Source organism: Diceros bicornis, chromosome 12 (genome assembly GCF_020826845.1).
Source record: "Diceros bicornis minor isolate mBicDic1 chromosome 12, mDicBic1.mat.cur, whole genome shotgun sequence".
Classification (NCBI taxonomy): domain Eukaryota; kingdom Metazoa; phylum Chordata; class Mammalia; order Perissodactyla; family Rhinocerotidae; genus Diceros; species Diceros bicornis.
The window spans coordinates 58,397,507-58,421,749 of record NC_080751.1 but is presented as its reverse complement, the minus strand read 5'-3'; the positions used below and the strand labels follow the sequence as shown (position 1 = coordinate 58,421,749).

Sequence of the window (24,243 nt, the reverse complement as noted above, 5' to 3'; positions counted from 1 at the left end):
TGTTTAACGTAACCAATCTCTCAACCAGAGAGCTCCATCCATCACACTTCCATCATTCCCTGTCCGGCTGCATGTCCTCAGACTATAGGAAGGTCACTGTCTCTGCACAGCAGCTCTCTTCTTCACCACTCAATTCCTGGGATACTGGGTGGGTGGGGGAAAGATTAACCTTTTCTTTAAAGAAGATTTAACTCACATGCTAATACTTTATCACTTGACATTATAGATCAGTATCTCAAAGGTATATATGATCATTTTCAATATGCTACCATGTAAATATGAGTTTTGTTTCCTTTTATGCTACAAATTTCTTAAGAAAAATACATAAAAACTGTCCATTTCATAAATGCACATTATATATTCCCAAAGCAAGACAACTATATTACACAAATAATTAGTCAAAATGTAGTCACCAGCAAACAAACATAAGAAATATTTGCATTATGTTTAACGGTATCCAAGTATAACCTATAAAATTAACCTTCACCTATGAAAAATTTTTTCACAAAAAGACCAATTTCTAATTTTGTGCTATAATACAATTTACCATGAGCTAGTTTTAAAGCCACAAGATCACGCTTGTACTAAAAGGCACTAAGGGAAAAACAATTAGAAGTTCAAACATCAGAGTGTCTACAATTAAGGATAATAAACATGTTAGTTGTGAAACATACACCGCCACTTATTAGTTTCACACACCACCACTTATTAGTTTAAGTTCCCAAGAAAAACTGGTTAGCTACTTCTAAACTATCCTCAGTAGAGGAGGAAAAACCACTTAAGATGTAATTCAATCATGCAATAGTACTTTATCAATAAACATGCTTACTGTACTCAACAAATGAGTGTTTCTTAAAATTGTATTATTTCACCTCCCCAGGCCCTTGCCTGCTCCAACTCACCCTTGAACAGAGTTCACTTATCTCTGAGCTTAGTATTTACTAACTAGCCCAAAGTCACATGGCTAACAAATGACTAATAGGATTAGAGCAAAAAAACTACAATTTAGGTCCTTCCATTCCTAATATAGTTCTCTTTCTACTACCTCAGAGACTCTACCCTAGGATATTTATAAATACCAAAGTTACAGTGTGCCTTAAAGGTCATCTAACTCAACTATTCATCCAAGATGTGATTACTCTCATTTGTTGCTCCAAATGTGCTCCACCCCAGACTTATCCAATCAGACACAATTTTGACAAGATCCCCAAGTGATTCTTATGCACATGAAGTTTGAAATGTATTATTATATAACATATTCAACCAGCAGGCACTGAGTAAGCAATGTCGTATGTTCTAAGCTAAGGTATATTTGTGAATACAGAAACTGAAACCTGTAAACTACTTTACCAATTTAGATAGTCCAGGCCAGTGTTACTCCTTCTAATCAAACCCTACCACTCAACCTTCAAGATCCATCTCTTTCATGGAATCTCACCTGAAGAATCTAACCTAAATTGACCTTTACCCTCCACTAGCTGCAACTCTACTAAACATTCTGGCACTTGATTATATTCAACTTAGCATTATATATTTACCATCTCTAAAGTGTCATGTCTAAATCGTGAGATTCCAGCAAGATTTTAAGTTCTTTTATTACCAAAAATACCCTACTTCTTTTTAATTCCACACAATACCAAGCAAAAAAAAAAAAGACAAGCAAAATGTCCCCAAGTTTGTTCAATAAATTATTAATAGGAACTATTAGGGAAAACAAAGGAAGGCTCATGGTCAAATAAATTTGAGAAACAATGAGGTCCAAGGTTTTTTGCTGCAGGACTTCTAAGAGTCTTTAACATGTTAACATGCAGTATAAATCTCTAAGCATGGAAGATAGTATATAACATTTCACGAACTTATTTCTTCAAGCTCTCTTTTTTCAGGGAGCATCTGCAGGTTATGAAGTTTCACAAACATTCTGGGAATAAGTACTATGTACTTACTGAATTAAAGACAAAAAAGTAAAGTATTTGAAGTGTAGTCATTTTTTAAATAATTTGAGTCATTACATAACTCTGAATATCAACTCAAATTAGTTTGTATGTTTATTTATTGGTCACTCTCTCATATTCTACTGGCTTTTTTAGTTCCATTCAGAAGTGTCTCTCAAAGTGTTGTCCACACACTAACTGAATCAGAAATCACCTGGATTTCTCATTAAAGAAACATAACCTGCTAAACTAGAATCTCTGGAGGTGGGATATTTTTAATGGGGGCCTCCAAACGATTCTTGGTACACACAAGTTTGAGGACCTCTGGCATATAATACGGTTTAAGTCTAATATGAGGCACATCATCCTAACTGCAGCACTATACTATTGTACTTCTCTTATCACAGAAGGGTTTCAATCTTGCCTTGGCTCTGTGACAAGACACCTCAGAATAAACAACAAAAGACTCCTTCCCGCCAAAGAAATATAGGGACTTAAGTAAAGCAAATAACCAAGAGGTAAATACATACAAAATACTTACTTCAGCACCACTTAATTAACTTCAAGCTTTGGGAAAGCTTTTTCCTACGAACCTGATACTAACAGTTGACCTTTAATAGGATGATCATAATGCTCAACCTTAACTTTTTCATCTTCAAAGCATTTTACTAGTTAATTATAACCCAGCCCTTAGAGGGAAGGTGTTGCCAATTTCAGGATAAAGACATTTAAGAGAAATTATGCAATCTCCCCACAGTCATTTAGCAATCTGTGTCAGAGTGGTTACAATCCATTAGTAGAAGAGGCATCTCAGACTAAGGACAAAATTTCATTTAACAAACATTTATTTAGGACCTACTGTGTACATAAGACATGGGAGGAGCAACAGCAAAAAAAAAAGATTAAGATCTACTTGAATTCAATATACAAGGTATTGGGTAAACAAATGGTCACAATGATGATATATGGTATATTATACAGTAAGTACACAACTCGCTGAAAGCAAAACACAAAAAATAGTAACTGCTAGTAGAGATGAAGAAAGACATCACAAATGATGTGGATTTTATTTGTAACAACATAATAACGGAATACACAGAATGGTCAGGGGAACATGACTCAAGGATGAGATAAGTTCTAAGAGAAGTATAACAGTAACAGTGTCAAATGCTACAGAAAGTAAAAGTACAATGAAAAGACAGTCATCGCCACCTCAATGACTTTTTTCTCTAAACTCTAACCTTCTGAAATAGTTAGATAATTTTTCTAATTTGCAAAAATCATTTTCTCCTCAAATCTTAGAGTCTCTTAAACCACATTCATCAGCTATCACGAATACTGACCACTATTCTACCACAAATCTCATAAAATTAGACAAAAGAACTTGAGAATAATGAAGCAGAGAAGAATTTATGCTGCTCTGCTTTTCAGGGAAGATTTCCTGCCCAGATCAGAATTTGTCAGAAATCTATAACCTGGATTTTAAGACAAAAAGAATGCATCCAAGTATAGCATTAAAAAAATGAGAAATTCAGGGGCCAGCCAGGTGGCATAGCAGTTAAGTTTGTGCGTTCCACTTTGGCAGCCTGGGGTTCGCCAGTTTGGATCCTGGGCGTGGACCTATGCACCACTCATCAAGCCATGCTGAGGCAGCATCCCACACAGAAGAGCTACAACTCTACAACAATGATACACAACTACCTACTGGGGCTTTGGGAAGAAAAAAAAAAGAGGAAGATTGGCAACAGATGTTAGTGCAGGGCCAATCTTCCTCAAAAAAAAAAAAAGAAAGAAAAAGGAAATTCAAGGAAATAATTAGCAGACCACTAAATTAATTCAAGACTTGATGATGGCCTCATCTAGAATTGTAAAAGCAGAAAATAAGAAACTGATTCCAGAAAGCAGAATAACTAAGAGATTAGTGATACCAGTACTCAAAATAAAGACAATAAGGACAGGTGTAAAAAGTGGTTGTTACTGTTTAGGGGGTGAAGGGGTAGCCTTGGGGACAGATGTTGAAGGGAGAGGTGTAATGCTGAATTCTGATTTTGAATGTTAGGGTTAGAATTCTAGCTAGAAATCTAGGGAGATGTCTATGAGGCTGTGGGAAACACAGCTCTGAGAAAGAGTGAGGTGACCACTAGAGATAGATATGAAACAGTAATGAAAGATCATAGGTAATGTACAGAATGTAAAAACAAGAGGGCATAAGCCAAAACATAAAAAATGCCTACATTAAAGGGACGAGCAGAAAGGATCTCATATAAACTAGAGAAAAATACAGTGTCTCACTAAAATAGGAGGAATAGAAGTTTGCTCCAAAAGACTCAACAGGAGGAAAGCTGATAAACCTGTGGATTGGTAATTAGGAGGTCACTGTAACTTCTGATAGGGCAATTTCTCCAAAATGATGAGTGGAAATCACTAGATGAAGAACTGAGTGAGACGTTAGAAACTTTCTCACAGGTGATGACTACAGAGCTACTCATAAGTGTCAGCTTCAGGAGGGACGCACATGGAGCAGTGAGGGAAGAAGAGGACACCCACCTAACCAGCCAGATCAGCTGAATCTTGACAACATGGACGGACCTTGAGGGTATTATGCTAAGCGAAATAAGTCAGATGGAGAAAGCCAAATACCATATGATTTCACTCATGTGTGGAAGATAAAACAACAACAAACACATAGATACAGAGAATAGACTGCTGGTTATCAGAAGGGAAGGGGGTTGGGGAAGGGCTAAAGGGGCACACGTGTATAGTGACAGGTGGAAACTAGACTTTTGGTAGTGAACACGATGTAGTCTATACAGAAGTAGAAATATAATGACGTACACCTGAAATTTATATAATGTTATAAACCAATGTGACCTCAATTAAAAAAAAAAAAATGTAAGAGGCCAGCCCCATGGCTTAGCAGCTAGGTGCACGCGCTCCGCTACTGGCAACCAGGGTTCGGATCCCGGGCGCACACCGATGCACTGCTTGCAGGGCCACGCTGAGGTGGCGTCCCACATAGAGCAACTAGCAGGATGTGCAACTATAACATACAACTATGGGGCTTTGAGGAGAAAAGGGGGAAAAAAAGGAGGAGGATTGGCACTAGATGTTAGCTCAGGGCTGGCCTTCCTCAGCAAAAAGAGGAGTATTGGCATGGATGTTAGCTCAGGGCTGATCTTCCTCACAAAAAAAAAAAAAAATGTCAGAATTAAGAAAGAAATAAGACAACAGGTTACAAAGTCAGAGAAGTCAGGGAAAGATCTTCTTTTTTTAAAAGAAAAGACAACCTTATTTCTTGTACACAGAAGAAAAGGAACCATAGAAGAGAATAAAATAAAATTTTAAAGAGTAAGGCAACTGATGAGAAGAAGATCCTCAAAGAGACCAGGAAAACAGAATAGAAACATTATCCCCGAGGTTAGATCAGAAAGTATATGGGTGCAATCAATTTTTTCCAATTTCCTTTATAAGACAGACTTTTTTTCTACCTTTTTTTAAAATAAGCACTCCTGTTTTCATGAGAAAGCTTAGAGTGCAGTCAATTTCTTTTTCTTTCATTTGTAAAAAGAATGCACAGGGGCAGCAGTTACCATGACTGCAGCAAACAAAACTCACTCTGCTGTTTATTTACTTAGGGCCAATACTATTCTATAAAGTTCTAAAACTTCAGGCACACAAAACGTCCTCGATTTTCCTTCAATATCCCCAGAGCAATGGCTTACTAGTTTAATATTTCTAAACCATCATCATAAAAGAATATATAAAGGGAAAAAAATATATAGAAGCAAGCTGAGGAGTTGTAAAAAAGATAAAAATAGTCTATTATAATTTGAAATGCATTTTTCTTCCAGGAAGATAAAGATAATTTTTTTTAATCTGAAAATATTACATTACTTATGATGAGAAAGAGACAACACGGTTACTGAAAAATGCCACAGACTTCCAAGTTGGATAGAACCCTGGTAAACTGCAGCACTACCACTGTAATTCAAAAACTACTATTTACCTCCTAAGATTGTTAGAAGAATCAAGTAAGGTAGTATAAGTAATAAATATGACACCTACAGCCTGCCAGTGGATACAGTCTCAAGTAAGGATACTTGTTTCCTTTGCAGGATTAATATAACTTCAAAAGCTTATTATCTTTAGTGATTCATCCCTTCCACAAACAAAATTTATTAGGCACCTATTCTTGTGTTAGATATTAAAGATACTTGATGATAAGACAGTCTCTGCCATTCAATGAAGTTAAAGCCCACTGTTAAAAACTTAACAGTGCTGAGAGTATTGGGGAGTGGGGTACACATTGATTTAGCCTGTTTATAGGACAATTTGACAAAACCTATAAAAATTTAAAATACATGTACATTTGACCCAGTAATTCCACTTCACCTGAAAGAGAAAGGTCATTTTCTGTTACTTTATTTATAATATTAAAACCATGGAGACAACCTGAGTACCAATAGAGAACAGTTAAATAAGTGACAGTATAATGATAGAACAAAATATTAGACAGCCATCAAGTAGAACAGATACGAAAGAATGTACACGAAACATAGTTAAGTAGAAAAGTAACTATCATAAATAGTATATAGATAGGGTTTGATTCCATTTCTGTTAAAAAAATACACACAAACAACCCATATATACACGCACAATGGTCTGGAAAGACGTACACCAGCTTTAACAGTGGTTATCCCTAGGAAGAATAAACTGGAGGAATCAGTGGGGCAGGGAAAGGCCCTTTATTTTTTTCTGCACACTTCCGTGTCGTTTGAAATAATTATTTCATAATTTTTAAATAAAAATAAAATATTTTGCCAAAAAGCTGAGGTCGAGTCTTTTTTTTTTTTTATAATTTTATTTATTTATTTTTTTTCCCCCAAAGCCCCAGTAGATAGTTGTATGTCATAGCTGCACATCCTTCTAGTTGCTGTATGCGGGACGCGGCCTCAGCATGGCCGGAGAAGGGGTGCGTCGGTGCGCGCCCAGGATCCGAACTCGGGCCGCCAGCATCGGAGCGCGCGTGCTTAACCGCTAAGCCACGGGGCCCTCAAGAGTCTTGCATACTCTTTTCTCTTCAGTGTCTGGCACATAGAGTTACTCAAAGATACTAAAGAATTAAAGAAAGACACATCCATTTCCAGTTGAACTGCTGTTTCTAAGTAATTGTATGGCCTTAGGCAACTATAACTTCCTCTCAATTCTCCCATCTGATATATTGGGAAACTGAATTAGAATAGCAAAACCAAAAAATGAAAATTAAATTAAAATTTTAACTTTAAAATTAATTAAAAATATTTGCAAAATTTTAACATAGAAACCACTCACCAGCTCACGAATTTGTGCTGCCAGTTTCTCTCTCCTTTGTGCACATTTCTTAATGAAGCTTCTCCTACTGTTTCTATACATAAATTTAAATTTCTTATAAATGTGTCACTGATTAAGAAGGTACAGCTCTGCACTGGAGTCTGGTTTTGCTTTTTAAAAGCAGATTCCCTTAACTTGCATAATCAAGTACCCAAATACAACACTCACCCTAAGTGTGAGCACTGGAGTATGCTCTAGCTAAAGGGTATTAGTAAGCTGTAAAGGAAATGAACTTTCATCAAGCAACTTCAAGGCCTTATCCCCTGACGAGTGGGCCACTTAACACACAGGCATGAAAATGGTCAACAGAGGTCTGCTACAAGATGCACAAAGTCTTGATTACACAAGGAACTGTCAGCAAATTTCTCCAGCATGACATCAAAAGTGCTTAAAAAGTTTGTTTAATTATCAGTTTACAGACAAAATTTTTCTAGGTTCCAACAAGTTCCAGAAGGAGTGAAAAAGAAAGAGAAGTAATATCTGAAGAAATAATGATAAGTTTATATTATCATTATTAAGAAAAAATGATAAATTTACTACAATCAAAAAAAGATGAAAAAGTACAGACCGAAAGGTCTAAGATTGCCAAACAAGAGAGTGAAGGAAAAACCCAGACCTAAAATACAGTAAAATTTATGAAGACAAAAAAAAATTCTATAAACTTAAAATGAGAAAGAACACAATACCTACAAAAGAATCAGACCAACTTCAAGAGTAACACTGGGGGGCCGGCCCTGTGGCTTAGCGGTTAAGTGCACACACTCCGCTGCTGGCGGCCTGGGTTCGGATCTCGGGCACGCACCGCTTCTCCGGCCATGCTGAGGCCGCGTCCCACACACAGCAACTAGACGGATGTGCAGCTATGACATACAACTATCTACTGGGGCTTTGGGGGGAAAAAATAAATAAATAAAATCTTTAAAAAAAAAAGAGTAACACTGGATACAAGACAACAATAAAGTAATATTCTTAAAGTATCCAGCCAGTTTTTCATTGAAATGAAAGAGCAAAATGAAAATATTATCAGGCATGTAATGCCTCAGAAAGTTTGTTACAAAAAGTCCCAGACTGAAAATATTCTTGGAGGAACTACTCACAAAAAAGAGAAACAAATACAGAATAATAATGCAAGATATAAAAAGTAAGATAATCAAACTGGTAACTTAGTGCAAATTACTGTTACTGAAACAAACTCCAAAGAAAAAGAAAAAGTACTTATACCCATACAAAATCAGAACTAAAATTCTAAACAATATAGAGCAGGATGGGAGGTGGAACATTAAACGAGCATGTTAAAGAGGATGTAGTTAGACACAATATAATTTTTTTAAAGAAAAAAACAAGAGTTGGGGGCCACCTCGTGGCTTAGCGGTTAAGTGCACACCTCCGCTGCTAGCAGCCGGGGTTTGGATCCTGGGCACGCACCGACACACCCCTTGTCAAGCCATGCTGTGGTGGTGTCCCATATAAAGTGGAGGAAGATGGGCATGGATGTTAGCTCAGGGCCAGTCTTCCTCAGCAAAAAAAAGAGGAAGGATTGGCTTGGATGTTAGCTCAGGGCTGATCTTCCTCACAAAAAAAAAAAAAAAAAAAAACAGGAGTTAATAAACAGAAGATCAGGTCTTAAGAGCAATCACAAATATATATATATTTTACTTTAAAATCAGCAGAAGGGCCAGCCCTGTGGCTTAGCGGTTAAGTGCATGCGCTCCGCTGCTGGCGGCCCGGGTTCGGATCCTGGGCACGCAGGGATGCACAGCTTCTCCGGCCATGCTGAGGCTGCATCCCACATACAGCAACTAGAAGGATGTGCAGCTATGACATACAACTGTCTACTGGGGCTTTGGGGGAAAAATAAATAAATAAAATTAAAAAAAAATAAAAATAAAAATAAAAATCAGCAGAAGATGCACAAATATAACCTAGTGGACATGTCTGTAACACTGCACCCCCAACTGCAGAATTCACACTCTTTTCAAGTGTACATGGAACATTTACCAAAACTAACTATCATCAGGGTGACAAAAATAAATCAGAACAAATTTCAAAAGATCAAAATCATATGGAGTACGTTCTCTGAACACAGTGGTATTAAACTAGAAGTAAATAACTAAAAGATTATTGGAAAATGAATGCCCAACTGTTTGGAAAAATAAGCAACAGACTTCTAGATAACCAATGAATCAAATAAAGCAAGAAGGAGATTAGAAACTATTCTAAAATAAAAAGTTTATTTAAAAACCATATATACTAGGAGAATCTGAACAATAACAAAACTAATTTGAATTAAAAAATTAGGTAGAATCTTACTATGGGACAAAATAGGAAATTTGAGTATCTGAATAGCCAATAAATTCACACTATAATATTTTCCATCTCTTAATGTTTTCCATAATACGTATTTGAATTTTTCTATATCTAAGAGAAAATACACATCTCTCCCAAGAACAAAAGAACATTTACCAAAACTGACAGTGTATTAGGTCACGAAGAAAGCATCAAATTCCACAAGAGAAATATATGAACTGTGTTATGTAAGAGATGTTCCTTACTCTTGGATAACTTATTATGAAGGTGTCAATTCTCTGCAAAATAATCTAGGAATTCAAATACATTCCCAATCAAAATTCTAGTTGGATCTTTTGAGGAACTCTGTAATCTTAATTGGAAATGTATATGAAAAAAATAAAGATCCTTGAATATCTAAGTCAATTTTGAAAAATAACAAAGAGAAAGATCTTGTCTTTTAGGATACTAAGAGATAGCTCAAAACCACACTCACAGCAACAGTATGGTACTGCCACAAAAATAATCAGACCAACAAAAAAGAAGAGAGATCAGAGTAAACATATATGGGAACTTGGTGTACAATAAAGTGGCACTACAAAGGAAGAGTTGTCTAGCAGACTGAATGAAAGAAATCAAAGACCTAAATAGGAAAGGTAAAACTATATGTATGTACAGAGTCACAACATAAACAGTATCCCTTACTATGGGACAAAAAAAGTTAAATGCCACTGATTTATAATACTATTAGAAAACAAAGAAAAACAGTAACTCCAGTAGAAAACAGAAGAATGGGCAAAAGACATTAGCAAGCATTTTAGAGATGACGAAATCAAAAAAAAAAAATTACTATGGACATAAAGAGTTGCTCATTCTCATTAGTAATCAAAGAAAAGCAATTAAAAAGCTACACATTGCCAAACATTGGCAGGAGTGTGGGAACATAGGAACCCCTATACATTACTCCTAGAAGTGGAGACTAGAGCAGCAAATCCAGAGATAATTATTTAAGTACATGTATACTTATTCCACTCCTGGGTTATCTCAAATTCCCACACCAAATCCTCAAGGGACATTGCATGAGGATGTTAACCACAGCATATAACACACAAAGAGTGCATTAACAACTCCAGGGGGTGCCATTCACATAGACTATAGTGTGAATGGTGCCTCCTTGACTTTTGCTACACGGCAGCCCTGTAACAGTGAACCAAAGAGACAAAAATGCTTGCCCACATGGCACTTATATTTTAATGTAGTAGCTGCTTAATAAATATTTATTGATTGAATGAAAGAACAAATGAATAAGCAAGCCTCACCACCAAAAGTTAGGTTCAGTTATCTCCAAGCTCCTATCTGGTAAGATTATAGAACATATCATTATGAGTATCTGAAGCACCACTGCTTCATATATCCTAATTTGGGTCCTAGAATACAGATGCAAACTAATAATGCTAAAAATGTTTAATTCCCTAGTATATATCTTCATATATAAATATGCCATATGTCTTTTCAAGAGGTTTAAAGTATAAAACATTTTTTTTCAAATGGAAAACACTTATCTACTCCAGAGATAAAAAGATTCCCAGAGCATAAAAGAAAATGTACACACTGATAAATCAGTATCACCAAGCAGAGGGAAAGATGACAGCACAAGTACACTTCAATTGGAGACCACAAGGCCCCAGACTTAGTCTCTTTATAGGGATTTTTTTTCCCCCAAGCCATCTTTAAAATATCGGGAAGCAAAAATATTGCAAAAATGATCTCTACACAATATGCCTGCTCCTCTCCCTAAACCCACCCCGTGAAATCAGGCAGCAAGCAATTACTGAAAATCAACGTCCTATATTTCATATCCTTACAGGCTACTGTTCCCACTTTCAGCCCCAATGCAATCCTAGACACCACAACTCCAGAGAGTCTAGTAAAAATCTGTCTATACACAGTACATACAGTATTTCCTGATTGTACAACAGCTGCCTTCACTTTTTCAGATATTGGTGGAAACTACTTATTGAACAGCATCAAAAAGTAGTGATAAATACAGATGAGACAATGAGATACACAAGTAGAGAAGACAGAATTAGATTTAAATATTACCCCTACTACTTATTACCTATTTGGCCTTCTACAGGCCATTTAACCTCTTTGGCAACTTAATCTCCTCAGCTATAAAATAGGGGTACCATCACCCACTTGTCTTACAGGATTGTTGCAGGGATTAAATGAGACAGCATTAAACACCTGGCATGAGATGCTAAATAAACCATAGTTTACTCCTTTCCTTCTTACTAGGCTATCACCAAATGGGCAGAAGGGCAAAATACAAATAAACATAGCAAAAGTGAAGACTGTCAATATGAAAATAATTTAAAATGTGGCATACTTGCCATTCCTTCATTCAAAAAATTGAGCACTATGTCTGGCAGGCACTATTGTAGGCCCTCAGGACACAGCTGTGAACATGATAATCTCTGTCTTTAAAACATTCAGTGAGTAACGAATTAGAACTCATTGCACTGAGTTGAGTATCTGTCATTCATTTGGCCTCTACGTTGAACTGATTTACCTTGTTAATAATTTTTCATATGTATACCACGTGCATACTTACAGTCCTGAAGGTAGGGACCGTGTTTTCTTTATCCTCTATTCTCAAAGTCTGATCATGATTTCTACAAAATAGATCAGTTCCTCAATACGCTATTCATTCATTCGTTTAACAAATATTTGTTAAGCATTTTCTATGTGTCAGATGCTGCAGTAGGCCCTGGAACACAGCAGTTGGGGGAAAATACAATCCACTGCATGCTCTCATGGAGCTTATAACCCACTTAATAGAAGAGTCTGGGGAGAAAGACTTTAACCAAAGGTATATATCCTACTTCCAAATAAAACTACAATAATAATCTAAAAATGAAAAAAAATCTAATATCAAAATGCTTACAGTTCAAAAGCATCTGAAGTTTAGATCTGACAGCATATACTCAAAGTATCTAAAAGCTAACACAAATTACAGCCTATTAACTTTAATGTAGGGCCAGCCCCGTGGCTTAGCGATTAAGTGCGTGCGCTCTGCTACTGGCAGCCCGGGGTTCGGATCCCGGGCACGCAACGATGCTGAGGCCGCGTCCCACATACAGCAACTAGAAGGATGTGCAACTATGACATACAACTATCTACTGGGGCTTTGGGGGAAAAATAAATAAATAAATAATTATAACTTTAATGTAGATGTCTTTTCTATTGTTTGATGTAAGCCATGTACAATACTTACCTCTCTAAAAATGTCTAGCTTATGTTTAAATCAAGTTAAGACATTTTACATAGAGTTTTTTCCCCTAACTTTGTGCTTCCATAGAACATCTTTATCCAAAAATCCCAAATGCTTTTTACTCAGTAACTCTTTTTTCACAAAATCCTCCCCCAGTAGGGAGGCATAACAGAAATATAAAATATTTCCAGCACAAGACCAAAAACCCAAATATCTAGAAATCAACTCAGTAACACACACAAATGAAACTTTATTGTGTACATCCAAAAAAAGATGCCAAATATAACATTCAAAGAAATACAGCACTTTTCTGAAGTGGATCCTTGAAGACACAGGATCACTCCCCATTCAGGTGCAGACACTGGTTGGGCTCCTTAAAAAGTGTTAATCATACCACCTGTCCAGCTGGTTTCCAGAGGTTATAGGTTTATCCAGAACTAGGTATTTAGGAGACATGCAATCAAGGGCCTATCAAAGGATGGTTTAAAAAGACTTGCCAGGGAAACCGATTTAAGGAATTATTCTGCATTCACTTCTACAAGTGTCACAAGTTTCACCCATGATCTGAAAAACTGCAAGTTTGTATATCCGGACTACAGAAATGGCCAGTAATTTAATTTTTTTAAAGTTATATTTTCAGTTGGCTACCAGAGATAAACATATGGACTCCACAGCTGCTTTGCTTCAAAATTGTGACGGGGACACTGTTTGCCACATTACTCAATATCACCTATATGGTTCTCCAGGTGAATCTGATATAAGGAAAAACTTGCTCTACTCTGAGCAACTTGTATTTTTCCCTACTCATCTGAGAGTTATACATATTATTACATTTCCCTCTCAGACTTCTTTTCCATGTTTAACCCTCAACTTCAACCCCTCTGCTTGTGTTATGTTGGCAAATACATGGGTGTTGGAAAAGAAGTACAGGATGATAAAAGAGCATATTAAAGAAGGACCCAAAGATTTTTCTTTAAATAAAATAAAGCATGTTTACCTATAAAGTTATTCAAAATATTTTGATCTTCTCAACTAAGACAAAGAGTCAATGACCATCTCAAAAAGTTAGTGATGAAGCCAAAAGTACCAGCAAACAGGCCTAACAGATGTAGAAAAACAGTTGAAATATTTTTCAAAGACTGCTTTCCAATTCTGTGCATACAGCATTAGTTTCTTTGCTGAGAGCGACTCTTAGGTGGAGCAAATAAATGCTAACTACTGATGGTCAGATTAACTGACCCAAAAGAGGTCAAGCTTTATACACTCTAAACAAACAAAAAATGCTAAGTATATAGGAGTAATTACAACTAACTGCAAATCACAAGTCAACCAGACATTTAAAAAGTGTGGACACAAGAAAATCATTCCAATAACCTACAGAATGTATCATATGTGTATTTCCCCATCACACACATACTTGGGGAAAAGGCAAAACTACAGGCACAGCTCATGGTCCTATGGCTTTTTAGAGCAAATGAAATGTCTCTAGATACAGTGGATGAAATAATCTAAAAAGAGAGGGGAAGGTGGGGGAAAAATCAGCATCAAGTGTAAACTGAAGAATATAACACAAAAGTAGAAAGAGGGGAACCTCCTCAACTACATATCTCATAAGGAGGAATACACTTCTTCCTACAAAAATAAGGGTCTCCCAAAGCAACAGCATGAGCAACCCCATTTTCCATCAAATAAGTCTTTACAGACACTAGCAAATATCTAGGACTCTGGAGAGAGAGGATGTCTTTAAGTACACCAGTGAACCAAGGGGAGTGCTAAATTCTTGTAACATAAAACCAACTTGAGAAGAACTTACCAGACTCAAAACAACCCGTTTCAGAAATACACAGCAAAGAAATATACAACGTGCTTCATAAATATAGAGTCCATAAAACTTAAATTCAGAATTATAACTTATCCTCTTCTAAAGGACCAATCACAATACAGGATTAGCAAATCTCTTAAATTTCTCAGAGAAAGCAATTAGATTTGTTCCATCATCTACTAGAGCCAGAATACAAATTATCTTAAAACTGGAAAACAAATATTTCAAATTAAACTTCATTAGCCCATTATTTAAGGTCTTTTAAAACATGTTAAAAGGATCCTTGAAACAAAGTTTCATTAGCATTCTTCTAGAAAGAGCTCTAATATCTTTCATTCTTGTAGCAATTTAAAAGCTACCAAATGTTCATTTCTACATTAGATTATTGATTCCCGCCTTTTAACATCTCCATAACAGCTGCTTGACAAATTACCTCACCTTATTCCTCAGGGGGTAAGGGCAGCATGATACCCACGAATTCAAAAATGGGACCACAAACTGATCAGTGACAGATGAGCTAATTGCTTCAGATGAATTAGACACTGCTCTAATAGACCAGGCATTCACAGCATTATACAATTAAATGCCTACAGTCTAACTATTTTATTTGTACTTAAGTGTAGAGGGCAGGCTTTTCTTAAACTTACTTTTATTTGAAAATGTTAGCTTTAGAAAGTCAATCAGTTTGTATATGTTTGGAATAATTTCTATAGAAAGCCTAGTTTTCAGAATAATTATTCTGAATAGTTTGCACAACTTTCAGATTTAGCTCTCATTTCAACCTAAGATATCTGTAAGCCTCAAAACAGTCTATTAAACAAAATACTTTTCAAAAGATTTTCCATATTTTTAGCAAAATAAAAACCAAATATATTTTCAAAGATACAGTAAATATATTTCAGAGCAGTACAGTAAAATATTTCTGTTGTATCTGCCTCAGTTCATTCTGATTAGTGTCAACAATACGAGATAGAGAGAAAAAGCACGCTCAAACCATAATCTTGTAGACTCCTACAGAACATAAAATATTGCTTTCCTCCCATAAGAATAACAAAACAGTGTGGGTTTAAAGGAGCGTTTTAAATGAACAGCAATTTCCAGCCAAATTACTCTTGGTAAGACAGCCTCTTTCTATACAGAAGCAATACTCTTTTCTGAATTCTTAACAAATCTCCTAAACTTACTGTTCCTTTAGAGCGATAAAATATCTGTGCTAGCTTAGAGTTTTACGCAGTAATAAAATTTCAAGATCTTTCAAACACTTTTTAAAGAAAACTAAATCATCACCCACCTTCTTCAAATGTCACTTCTGCAGTAGTGCGACGATGGTGTTAATTCACCTTTTACAAACCATCCCCATAACAAAAACGTAGACATCCAAGAAACCATACAATTTGGAGATGATAATGCCTACTATCCAAAACATTCCACCTGTCTCTTTCGACATGCTCCTTTTGTGACCTGAAAGCTCTACTAGAAAGCTCCACTAGGTCCTTACCAGAACCTTGGTTAGCTAGCTGGCTGACTCTCCAGCTATAATATCATGTTTGATCTCTCCTGCCTGGAGAGGCGACAGCGTGGATTTTGTTTTTCAAGTTGGTGTCGGAGCAGCTACAAACTTTTTTCAGCATCCCTGCCTGGCTGCCAACTGGAGCTCTCCGTTCACTTCCTCACCAACTTGAACCACCCCCAAACAGTTTGAGAGTATGCTGGAGTTAGACACCGGCAGGAGCTGACACACTTAACAAGAAGGGTTTGACACCGCAGAAAACTTTCACTTCTCTTCTCCAGCCCTTCCACCCGGAGACTCTTGACGCTCTTGTTCCCCTAGAATTCCCCTCTGAGGCGGGACAAGGACACGGAAAGCAGAACGTTCTAATGTCCCCTAAAAGACCCCCAAAGCCCTCTCGCCGGGTCTCAAGTCCTGTTCTTTACACAAAAGAGCCAGGCCAGCAAAGCTGTCGCGGCCCTACCTAGCCCGGTGCCATCCTCCACCGCACCCGCAGACCGGGTCTCCAGCGCCCGAGCAGTCTCCACTGGAGGCTTCCTGCCCCAACCCGGCCAGACAAAGCCCCGGCGGCCGGGCCGGCACTCGAGAGCCTCCGGACTCGGGCCCCGCGCTCTTACCCGGGCCTCCTCCAGAGCGGCGCCAGCGCCGCCGCTTCCCCCGGCCTTGGCGGCGGGGCAGCTGGCAGCGCGGGTCTTGGAGGAGCGGGTCCGAGAGGAGATGAAATGGCTGCTGCCTCCGGTCGCCCCAGGCTCTGCTCCGGCCCCAGGCCCGGGCCCGGGCGACTTGGACCCGAGAAGGCGCAGAGAGCTCTTCCGGGTGTTCACCATGGTCCAGCCAGGAGGACGGGGTCCACGCCGCGCCCGGGAGAGCCGAGGAAGGCCGGCCCGCCGGCCGGGCACTCAGGGCCAGTGAGCCGGGCCGGGAGAGCCGAGCCGCCCCGGACTCTGCGGAGCGCGGACGAGGACAAGCGAGAGTAGGGCAGAGGAAGCGAAGTCGGCGCGAGAAGGCAAGCAGCGGGAGGCGGGAGCGATGCTCCAGACCGACAGCTCAGACCCTCTGCCGGCTTCGCTCTCCTCAGCGGGAGCCGAGCGGAGCCGCCATTTCTGCCCCTTTCTCTCTCGTTCTCGCTCTCGAGCCCCGTGCGTCAGGGCTCCAGCGCCGCAGGGCCGACGAGACCGCTTCAGGCCGCGACCGCTGCGGGGCGCTGCAAGGCCGGCCAGCCTTTCCTCCGCCGGCTTCTCCCTCCTCCCCCGCCCCTCCAGTAGGCTCCGCCCAGCGGCGCGGCGTCAGCGCTCGGCGGCCGGGAAGGGACGCTCTGGGTTGTGTCAGCTCTATGGTTTCCCGGTCTGGCCGGCCGGCGGGGAGGGGGGAGGGCAAAACCCAGAAAGGGCGCGGGACAGGCTAGCGCGCTGGAGTTGTTCCTGGAGGCTTCACACCCTGCCAGGCCCGAGCACCCAGCACGCCCACCATCACCCCAGATGGCCTGGACGGAGCAAGCAACGACCGGCAAAGGCGGGGGACTGAGGGGGACCGGTGGTGACGAGGGCGCGGTGACCTCAGTTGGAATCCCAGAGATACCCGAGGCGAGACGCCGAACTTGAGTCGCACTTTTCATGGCTGTAAAAATGAGAATGATAACTGTGATAAAATAAGTCTGCGTGGTATCTGGCATACCGTAAGCTTAAGAAAGAAAACAAACGCGAGAACTCTGCGTCTTTAAACAAAGCAAGGCAGAGTCGTTTTCTATAACCTTAGTCAGATCTAAGGCGGAGTCACCAAGAATGAATTCTTCCTCTTAAGAGCCTCCTCTATCACTGCTGCCCCCGCCTGCGCAAGACTTAAGAATACAAAAATCTGAACGCAAAGATACAAAGTTTGTGCTTTAACTTTCAAAGAAAAAGATTAAGGCCCACGGTATGACAAGCTCTGCTGTAAAGAAGAAATTATGTTCATTTCAAAAATTCTTGGTAAGGTAGCCATAGAGTGCCTACTGTTTACTGGGCAGAAGTTCTTCCTGTTCGCTACACTAAGAAAAATTGAAGACGCGAGGCACGTCCTGTAAAAATCTCCAACCTACATCAAAATTAGAGCATTCTAGCCATCCAAGCTCCCAATCGTTCAACAAAACTGCCTACAGCACTAGGAATGGAGATAGCTTTTCTGTTTGGAAAGCAGTGTGGATTCCAGGAAAGCGGGCAAATCCCTCTTACACTAATTTGCATACCACACCCTCCTCAGGACACTTCACCCACCACTAAAATCCGGCCTCTTATGGGTGTGGAGACGTCATGATGGAACCAGACCTAGGTTTTCCTGCCTCAGTTAGCTGTGAGATCGTTGAACAGAATAAACAGTTTCATTTCCTGCAGAAAGAGGCTGACTTTAAGTAGTATATGAAGCGTCCTGAGGAGGTGTATGATATGCAAATTAGTATACAAAGGATTTGTGTGCTTTCCTCCTTTGTTTTCTGTGTTTGTTTTTGTAGCCCTAAATTGAGAAAGCCAGGTTATGATTTGGGTCACTCTAACCTATACCACTACTAACAACAAATGTTTACTCTAAACCCAACTGATGTTAGGTACTCTGCCAGGCCAGGACATAGGGAGATTTTTTTAAAAGCAAAAACGTTGGGCCGGCCTGCAGTGTAGTGGTTAAGTCCCACGCACTCCACTTCTGCAGCCAGGGCTTCCGGTGGTCCCAGAGCAGACCTACACCACGCATCAAGCCATGCTGCCGCAGCGACCTACATACAAAACAGAGGAAGACTGCCACAGATCTAAGCTCAGGGCAAATCTTCCTCAAGCAAAAAAAGAGGAAGATTGGCAACAGATGTTAGTTCAGAGCCACTGTTCCTCACACATAAAAAAAAAAAAAAAAAAAAAAACCCAAAACTACCTAGGCTGGCAAGATACTAAGGAATACTTAGACCAGAACCTGAGTCACAGCAGTAACCCAGACCAGCAAGCTCTAAAGACAGCTTTCATTTTCAATGCATTTGCTCAATTGCAGTGAATTTGATCTTTTGTTTTCTCTGTCTTCAGGATATAGAAAGGACAGAAAAAGCCGAGAATCTGCTCAAGCTACAGTCTAGTGGAATCACCCTGCACAATCCTGGCACAAAAAGGATACACCTAAGGGTGAAGTAGAAATAATCCAACCAACCTTCCCATCACCAATCCCCAGGAAACTGCAGTGAGAACTGCCTTTCTGAACATTTGCACTAAGAATGAGAAGGAAAAAATATGTCCCTTGAGAACTCAAAATAACAAACTGGTGCTCAGGTTTACAGCCTAAATTCACACAATCTGATAGGTATGAAGAACCTCTGGGGCTGGCCCGGTGGCTTAGCGGTTAAGTGTGCGCGCTCGGCTACTGGCGACCCGGTTCCGATCCCAGGCGCGCACTGATGAACCGCTTATCCAGCCATGCTGAGGCCGGTCCCACATAACAGCAACTAGAAGGATGTGCACCTATGACATACAACTATCTACTGGGGCTTTGGGGGGGAAAAAAAAGGGAGGAGGATTGGCAGTGGATGTTAGCTCAGAGCCGGTCTTCCTCAGCAAAAAGGGAAGGATTAGCATGGATGTTAGCTCAGGGCTGATCTTCCTTACAAAAAAAAAAAAACCTCTGGACAATAATTTAGGCAAAATAAGTTTGAGTCAAAAGTGATCCTAAGCACAAAGCAAAAGCAAACATAAATTATCTCCAAGGGATGCACCTTCAACAGGAGGTACAAAAAAACAAAGTCTCATGAATATGACTCAGTAAAAAAAAAAATTCACAAAACATAAAAGTAAAAATTATCAAAAACAGCCAGCAAAAAAGAATACACAACAGAATGAGACCTACAGATTTATATTCAGATATGTAATATAAAGGATTAGAAAATATTAATAAGCCAAAAATGACAAAGCAAATTTAAAAAGAATGAGATGAAACTTAAAAAAAAAGAGTAGAGTTTTTAGACATGACACCAAAAGCATGACCTATAAAAGAACAAAACCAATAAACTGGATCTCATCAAAATTTAAAATTTTTGCTCTGTGAATGACCCAGTTAAGATGATGGAAACCAAACAACAGACTGAGAGAAAGTATTTACAAACCACATATTTCACAAAGGACTCAACTAGAATATAAAAAGAATTCTCAAAATTCAACATTAAAAAAGTAAGCAATAGAGGCCGGCCCGGTGGCACAAGCGGTTAAGTGCTCGCGCTCCACTGCGACGGCCCCGGGGTTGGATGGTTCGGATCCCAGGCGAGCACCAACGCACTGTTTGGCAAGCCATGCTGTGGCGGCATCCCATATAAAGTGCAGGAAGATGGGCATGGATGTTAGCCCAGGGCCAGTCTTCCTCAGCAAAAAGAGGAGGATTGGCAGATGCTAGCTCAGGGCCGACCTTCCTCACAAAAAAAAAAAAAAAGTAAGCAATACAATTAGAAAATGGGGAAAAGACCAGAAGAGATTTTTCACACAAGAGGATATGAAGATGAAAAATAAGCATATGAGAAGATTTCAACATCACTAACCAGTAGGGAAATGCAAATTGAGACCATGATGAGTTATCACTACATACGTATTAGAACAACTAAAATAAAAAATAGTGACAATACCAAATGCTGGTAAAGAGGCAGAGAAACTGGATCATTCATTCATTGCCGGTGAGAATGCAAAATGATACAGCAATCGCAATATGAAAAACAGTTCAGCAGTTTCTTAAAAATCTAAACATACAATACAATCCAGCAATTGCAATCCCAGGTATTTATTCCAAAGAAATGAAAACCATATCCACACAAAAACCTATAGACCATAGTTTATTGCAGCTTTATTCGTAATAGCCAAAAACTGGACAAGAAAAAATGTGCCTCATAGGTGAAGAGTTAAAAAATCTGGCACATCTACAACATGGAATACTACTCAGCAGTAAAAAGGAATTAACTAGTGATATATGCAAAAACTTGTAGGAATTTCAAAGGCGTTACACATAAGCAGAAAGAAGGAAATAATATATATGACGGCATAAAACAATAAAATAGAAAACAAATAATAAAGAAATTCAATTAAATCAAAAGTTGATTCCCATAAAAAGAAAAAAAAGAAAGAAAGAAAGGAAAGATAATCCAGCAGCCAGACCAATCAAGGGGAAAAAAAATAGAGAACACCAAAATTACAAATTTCAGGAATGACAGTGTGAGCATCACTAAAGATCTTATAGACTTGGGGTCAGCAAACTTTTTTCTTATTATAAAGGGCCAGTTTGTAAATATTTCAGGCTTTGCAGGCCACATGTGGTCTCTGTCAAGTATTCCTCTTTGTTTCTGTTTGGTGTTTTGTTTTGTTTTGTTTTGTTTTGTTTCATTTTTAACAATCCTTTAAAAATGTAAAAACCATTCTTGGCTCACAAATGCACATAAACAAGCCACAGACTACACTTGGCCCATGGACTGCTGTTTGCCAACCTCTACTATAAACATTAAAGGGACAATTAAGAAATATAATGAACAATTTAACTTTATGCCATTAAGTTGCAAAATGTAGATGAAGTAGACACCAGAAGGGAAACTAATTACTAAAGCTCATTCATAAAAATATAGATAACCTGAATATCCCTATTATTAAAGAAACTAAATATATAATTAAATACTTTCCTGTAAATAATACACCAAACCCAGATGACTTCACTGGTGAATTCTATCCAATACTTAAGGGAAAACAATACCAATTTTACACCATTTCTTTCAGAATATAGAAGAGGAATCATTTCTCAACACATTTATAACATCAGCATTACCCTGATATTAAAACCAATAACATGAAAAAAACACACAACTGTTCTATATAGAGAGAGAGATGCAAAAGTCCTTAACAAAATACTAACAAATCAAATCCATGAACATGTAAAAAGAATGATAAATCATGACCAAGTGGGGTTTATCTCAAGAATGCAAGGTTGGTTAAACATTTGAATCAAAACAATCAATTTAATTCACCATATCAACATAATAAAGGAGAAAACCATACGGTCATCTCAGTAGATTCAGAAAAAGCATTTGACAAATTCAACATCCATTTAATGATTTTAACAATCTCAGTAAAGTAGAAATAGAAGGTAACTTCCTCAACCTGATAAAGAGCATCTAAAAAAATCCTATAGCTATGGTGCAGCCACTATGGAAAACAGTATGGAGATCCCTCAAAAAATTAAGAATAGAACTACCATACGTTCCAGATATTCTACTGCTGAGTATTTATCCAAAGAACATGAAAACACAAATGTGTAAAGATACATGCACCCCTGTGTTCACTGCAGCGTTATTCACAATAGCCAAGACTTGGAAGCAACGTAGGTGCCCATCAAGGGACAAATGGATAAAGATGTGGTATATATACACAATGGAATACTACTCAGCCATAAGAAACTATGAAATCTGGCCATTTGTGACAACATGGATGGACCTTGAGGGTATTATTCTAAGCGAAATAAGTCAGAGGGAGAAAGTCAAATACCATATGATCTCACTCATAAGTAGAAGATAAAAACAACAACAATCACGTAAAGACAGAGACTGGATTGGTGGTTACCAGAAGGGAAGGGGGAAGGGAGGAGGGCCAAAGTAGGGATTAGGCACATGTGTGTGGTGATGGATTGTAATTAGTCTTTGGATGGTGAACGTAATGTAGTTTACACAGAAATCAAAATATAATGATGTAAACCTGAAATTTATATAAGGTTATAAACCAATGTTATGGCAATAAAAATAATAATAATAAAAGTAAAATTCATGAAACACACACACAAAAAATCATCACCTTGTACATTAAAAAAAAAAATCCTACAGCTAACATCATAATAAATGGTGAAAAGTGATTGCTTTCCCCCTAATTTCAGGAACAAGGCAAGGACATATGCTCTAATCATTTCTTTCTTTTTTTTTTTTTTAATTATTTTTTCCCCCAAAGCCCCAGTAGATAGTTGTATGTCATAGCTGCACATCTTTCTAGTTGCTGTATGTGGGACGTGGCCTCAGCCGCGGTGCGTCTGTGCGCACCCGGGATCCAAACCCGGGCCGCCAGCAGTAGAGAGCGCACAGTTAACCGCTAAGCCACAGGGCCAGCCCACTCTAATCATTTCTATTCAACATTGTACAGGAAGTCCTAGGCAATGCAATAGTAAGAAATAAATAAATAAAAGGTATACAGTTTGGAAAGGAAGAAGGAACTGTCTTTATTGGCAAACAACATGATAATATCATAAAAAATCTCAAGAAATCTAAAAAACACCCAAAAACCCTACTAGGACCAATATATCAGTTTAGCAAAGTCACAGGATAGAAGATCAATTTATAAAAATTAATTTATTTCTATATACTTGCAACAAACAATTGGACATAGTTTGAAATAGTACTGATAAATTTAACAAAATATATGGAAAATCTATATACTGAAAACTAGAAAACATTGCTGAGAAAAAAGAAGGAAGGAAGGAAGGAATATCTAAATAAGTGGAGAAATTTACCAAATGACTTAATATTGTTAGCATGAAAATTATCCCCATATTGATCAATAGATTCAAGCCAATCCCAGTCAAAATTGCAGCAAATATTTTGTAGAAATTAAGAAACTGAATCTAAAATTTATTTGGAGATGCTAAGAACCTAGAGTCACTTAAACAATCAGGAAAAGAATAAAAGCCGAGAATTTTCACTACCTCATTTCAAGTCTTATTATTAAGGTATAATAATCAGAACAGTGTAGATATATAGTCATACAACTCAATGGAAAAGAATAGAGTCCAGAAAGAGAGTCACGCATATGGTAAATCGATATTTGCAAAGAGGCCAAGGTAATTAACAGAGAAAAGATATTCTTTTCAATAATGGTGCTAGAACAACTGTATATCCCTGTGCAAAAAAATAAGCCTTGACCATTACCTCACACTATGTATAAAGATTAACTTCAAATTGATCATAGGCTTAAATACAAGGCCAAGCTATAAATTTTTTAGACTAAAACCTAAACAAAAATCTTTATGTGACCATGCA

The 24,243-nt window shown here is 38.4% G+C and overlaps 1 protein-coding gene across 3 annotated transcripts in view; it reads right to left on the bottom strand.

Moving 5' to 3' along the window:
- Positions 1 to 17,258, bottom strand: part of ATAD2B (ATPase family AAA domain containing 2B) — a 153,295-nt gene extending 136,037 nt beyond the window's left edge. For 2 of the 3 annotated variants that reach the window (XM_058551717.1, XM_058551719.1), the window contains exon 1: positions 16,811 to 17,258. In XM_058551717.1, the coding sequence (XP_058407700.1) occupies positions 16,811 to 17,020 (210 nt within the window). In that variant the 5' untranslated portion in view covers positions 17,021 to 17,258. The remainder of the gene's footprint in view (positions 1 to 16,810) is intronic. The other variant, XM_058551718.1, reaches the window with a different exon arrangement.
- Positions 17,259 to 24,243: the final 6,985 nt, after the last annotated feature.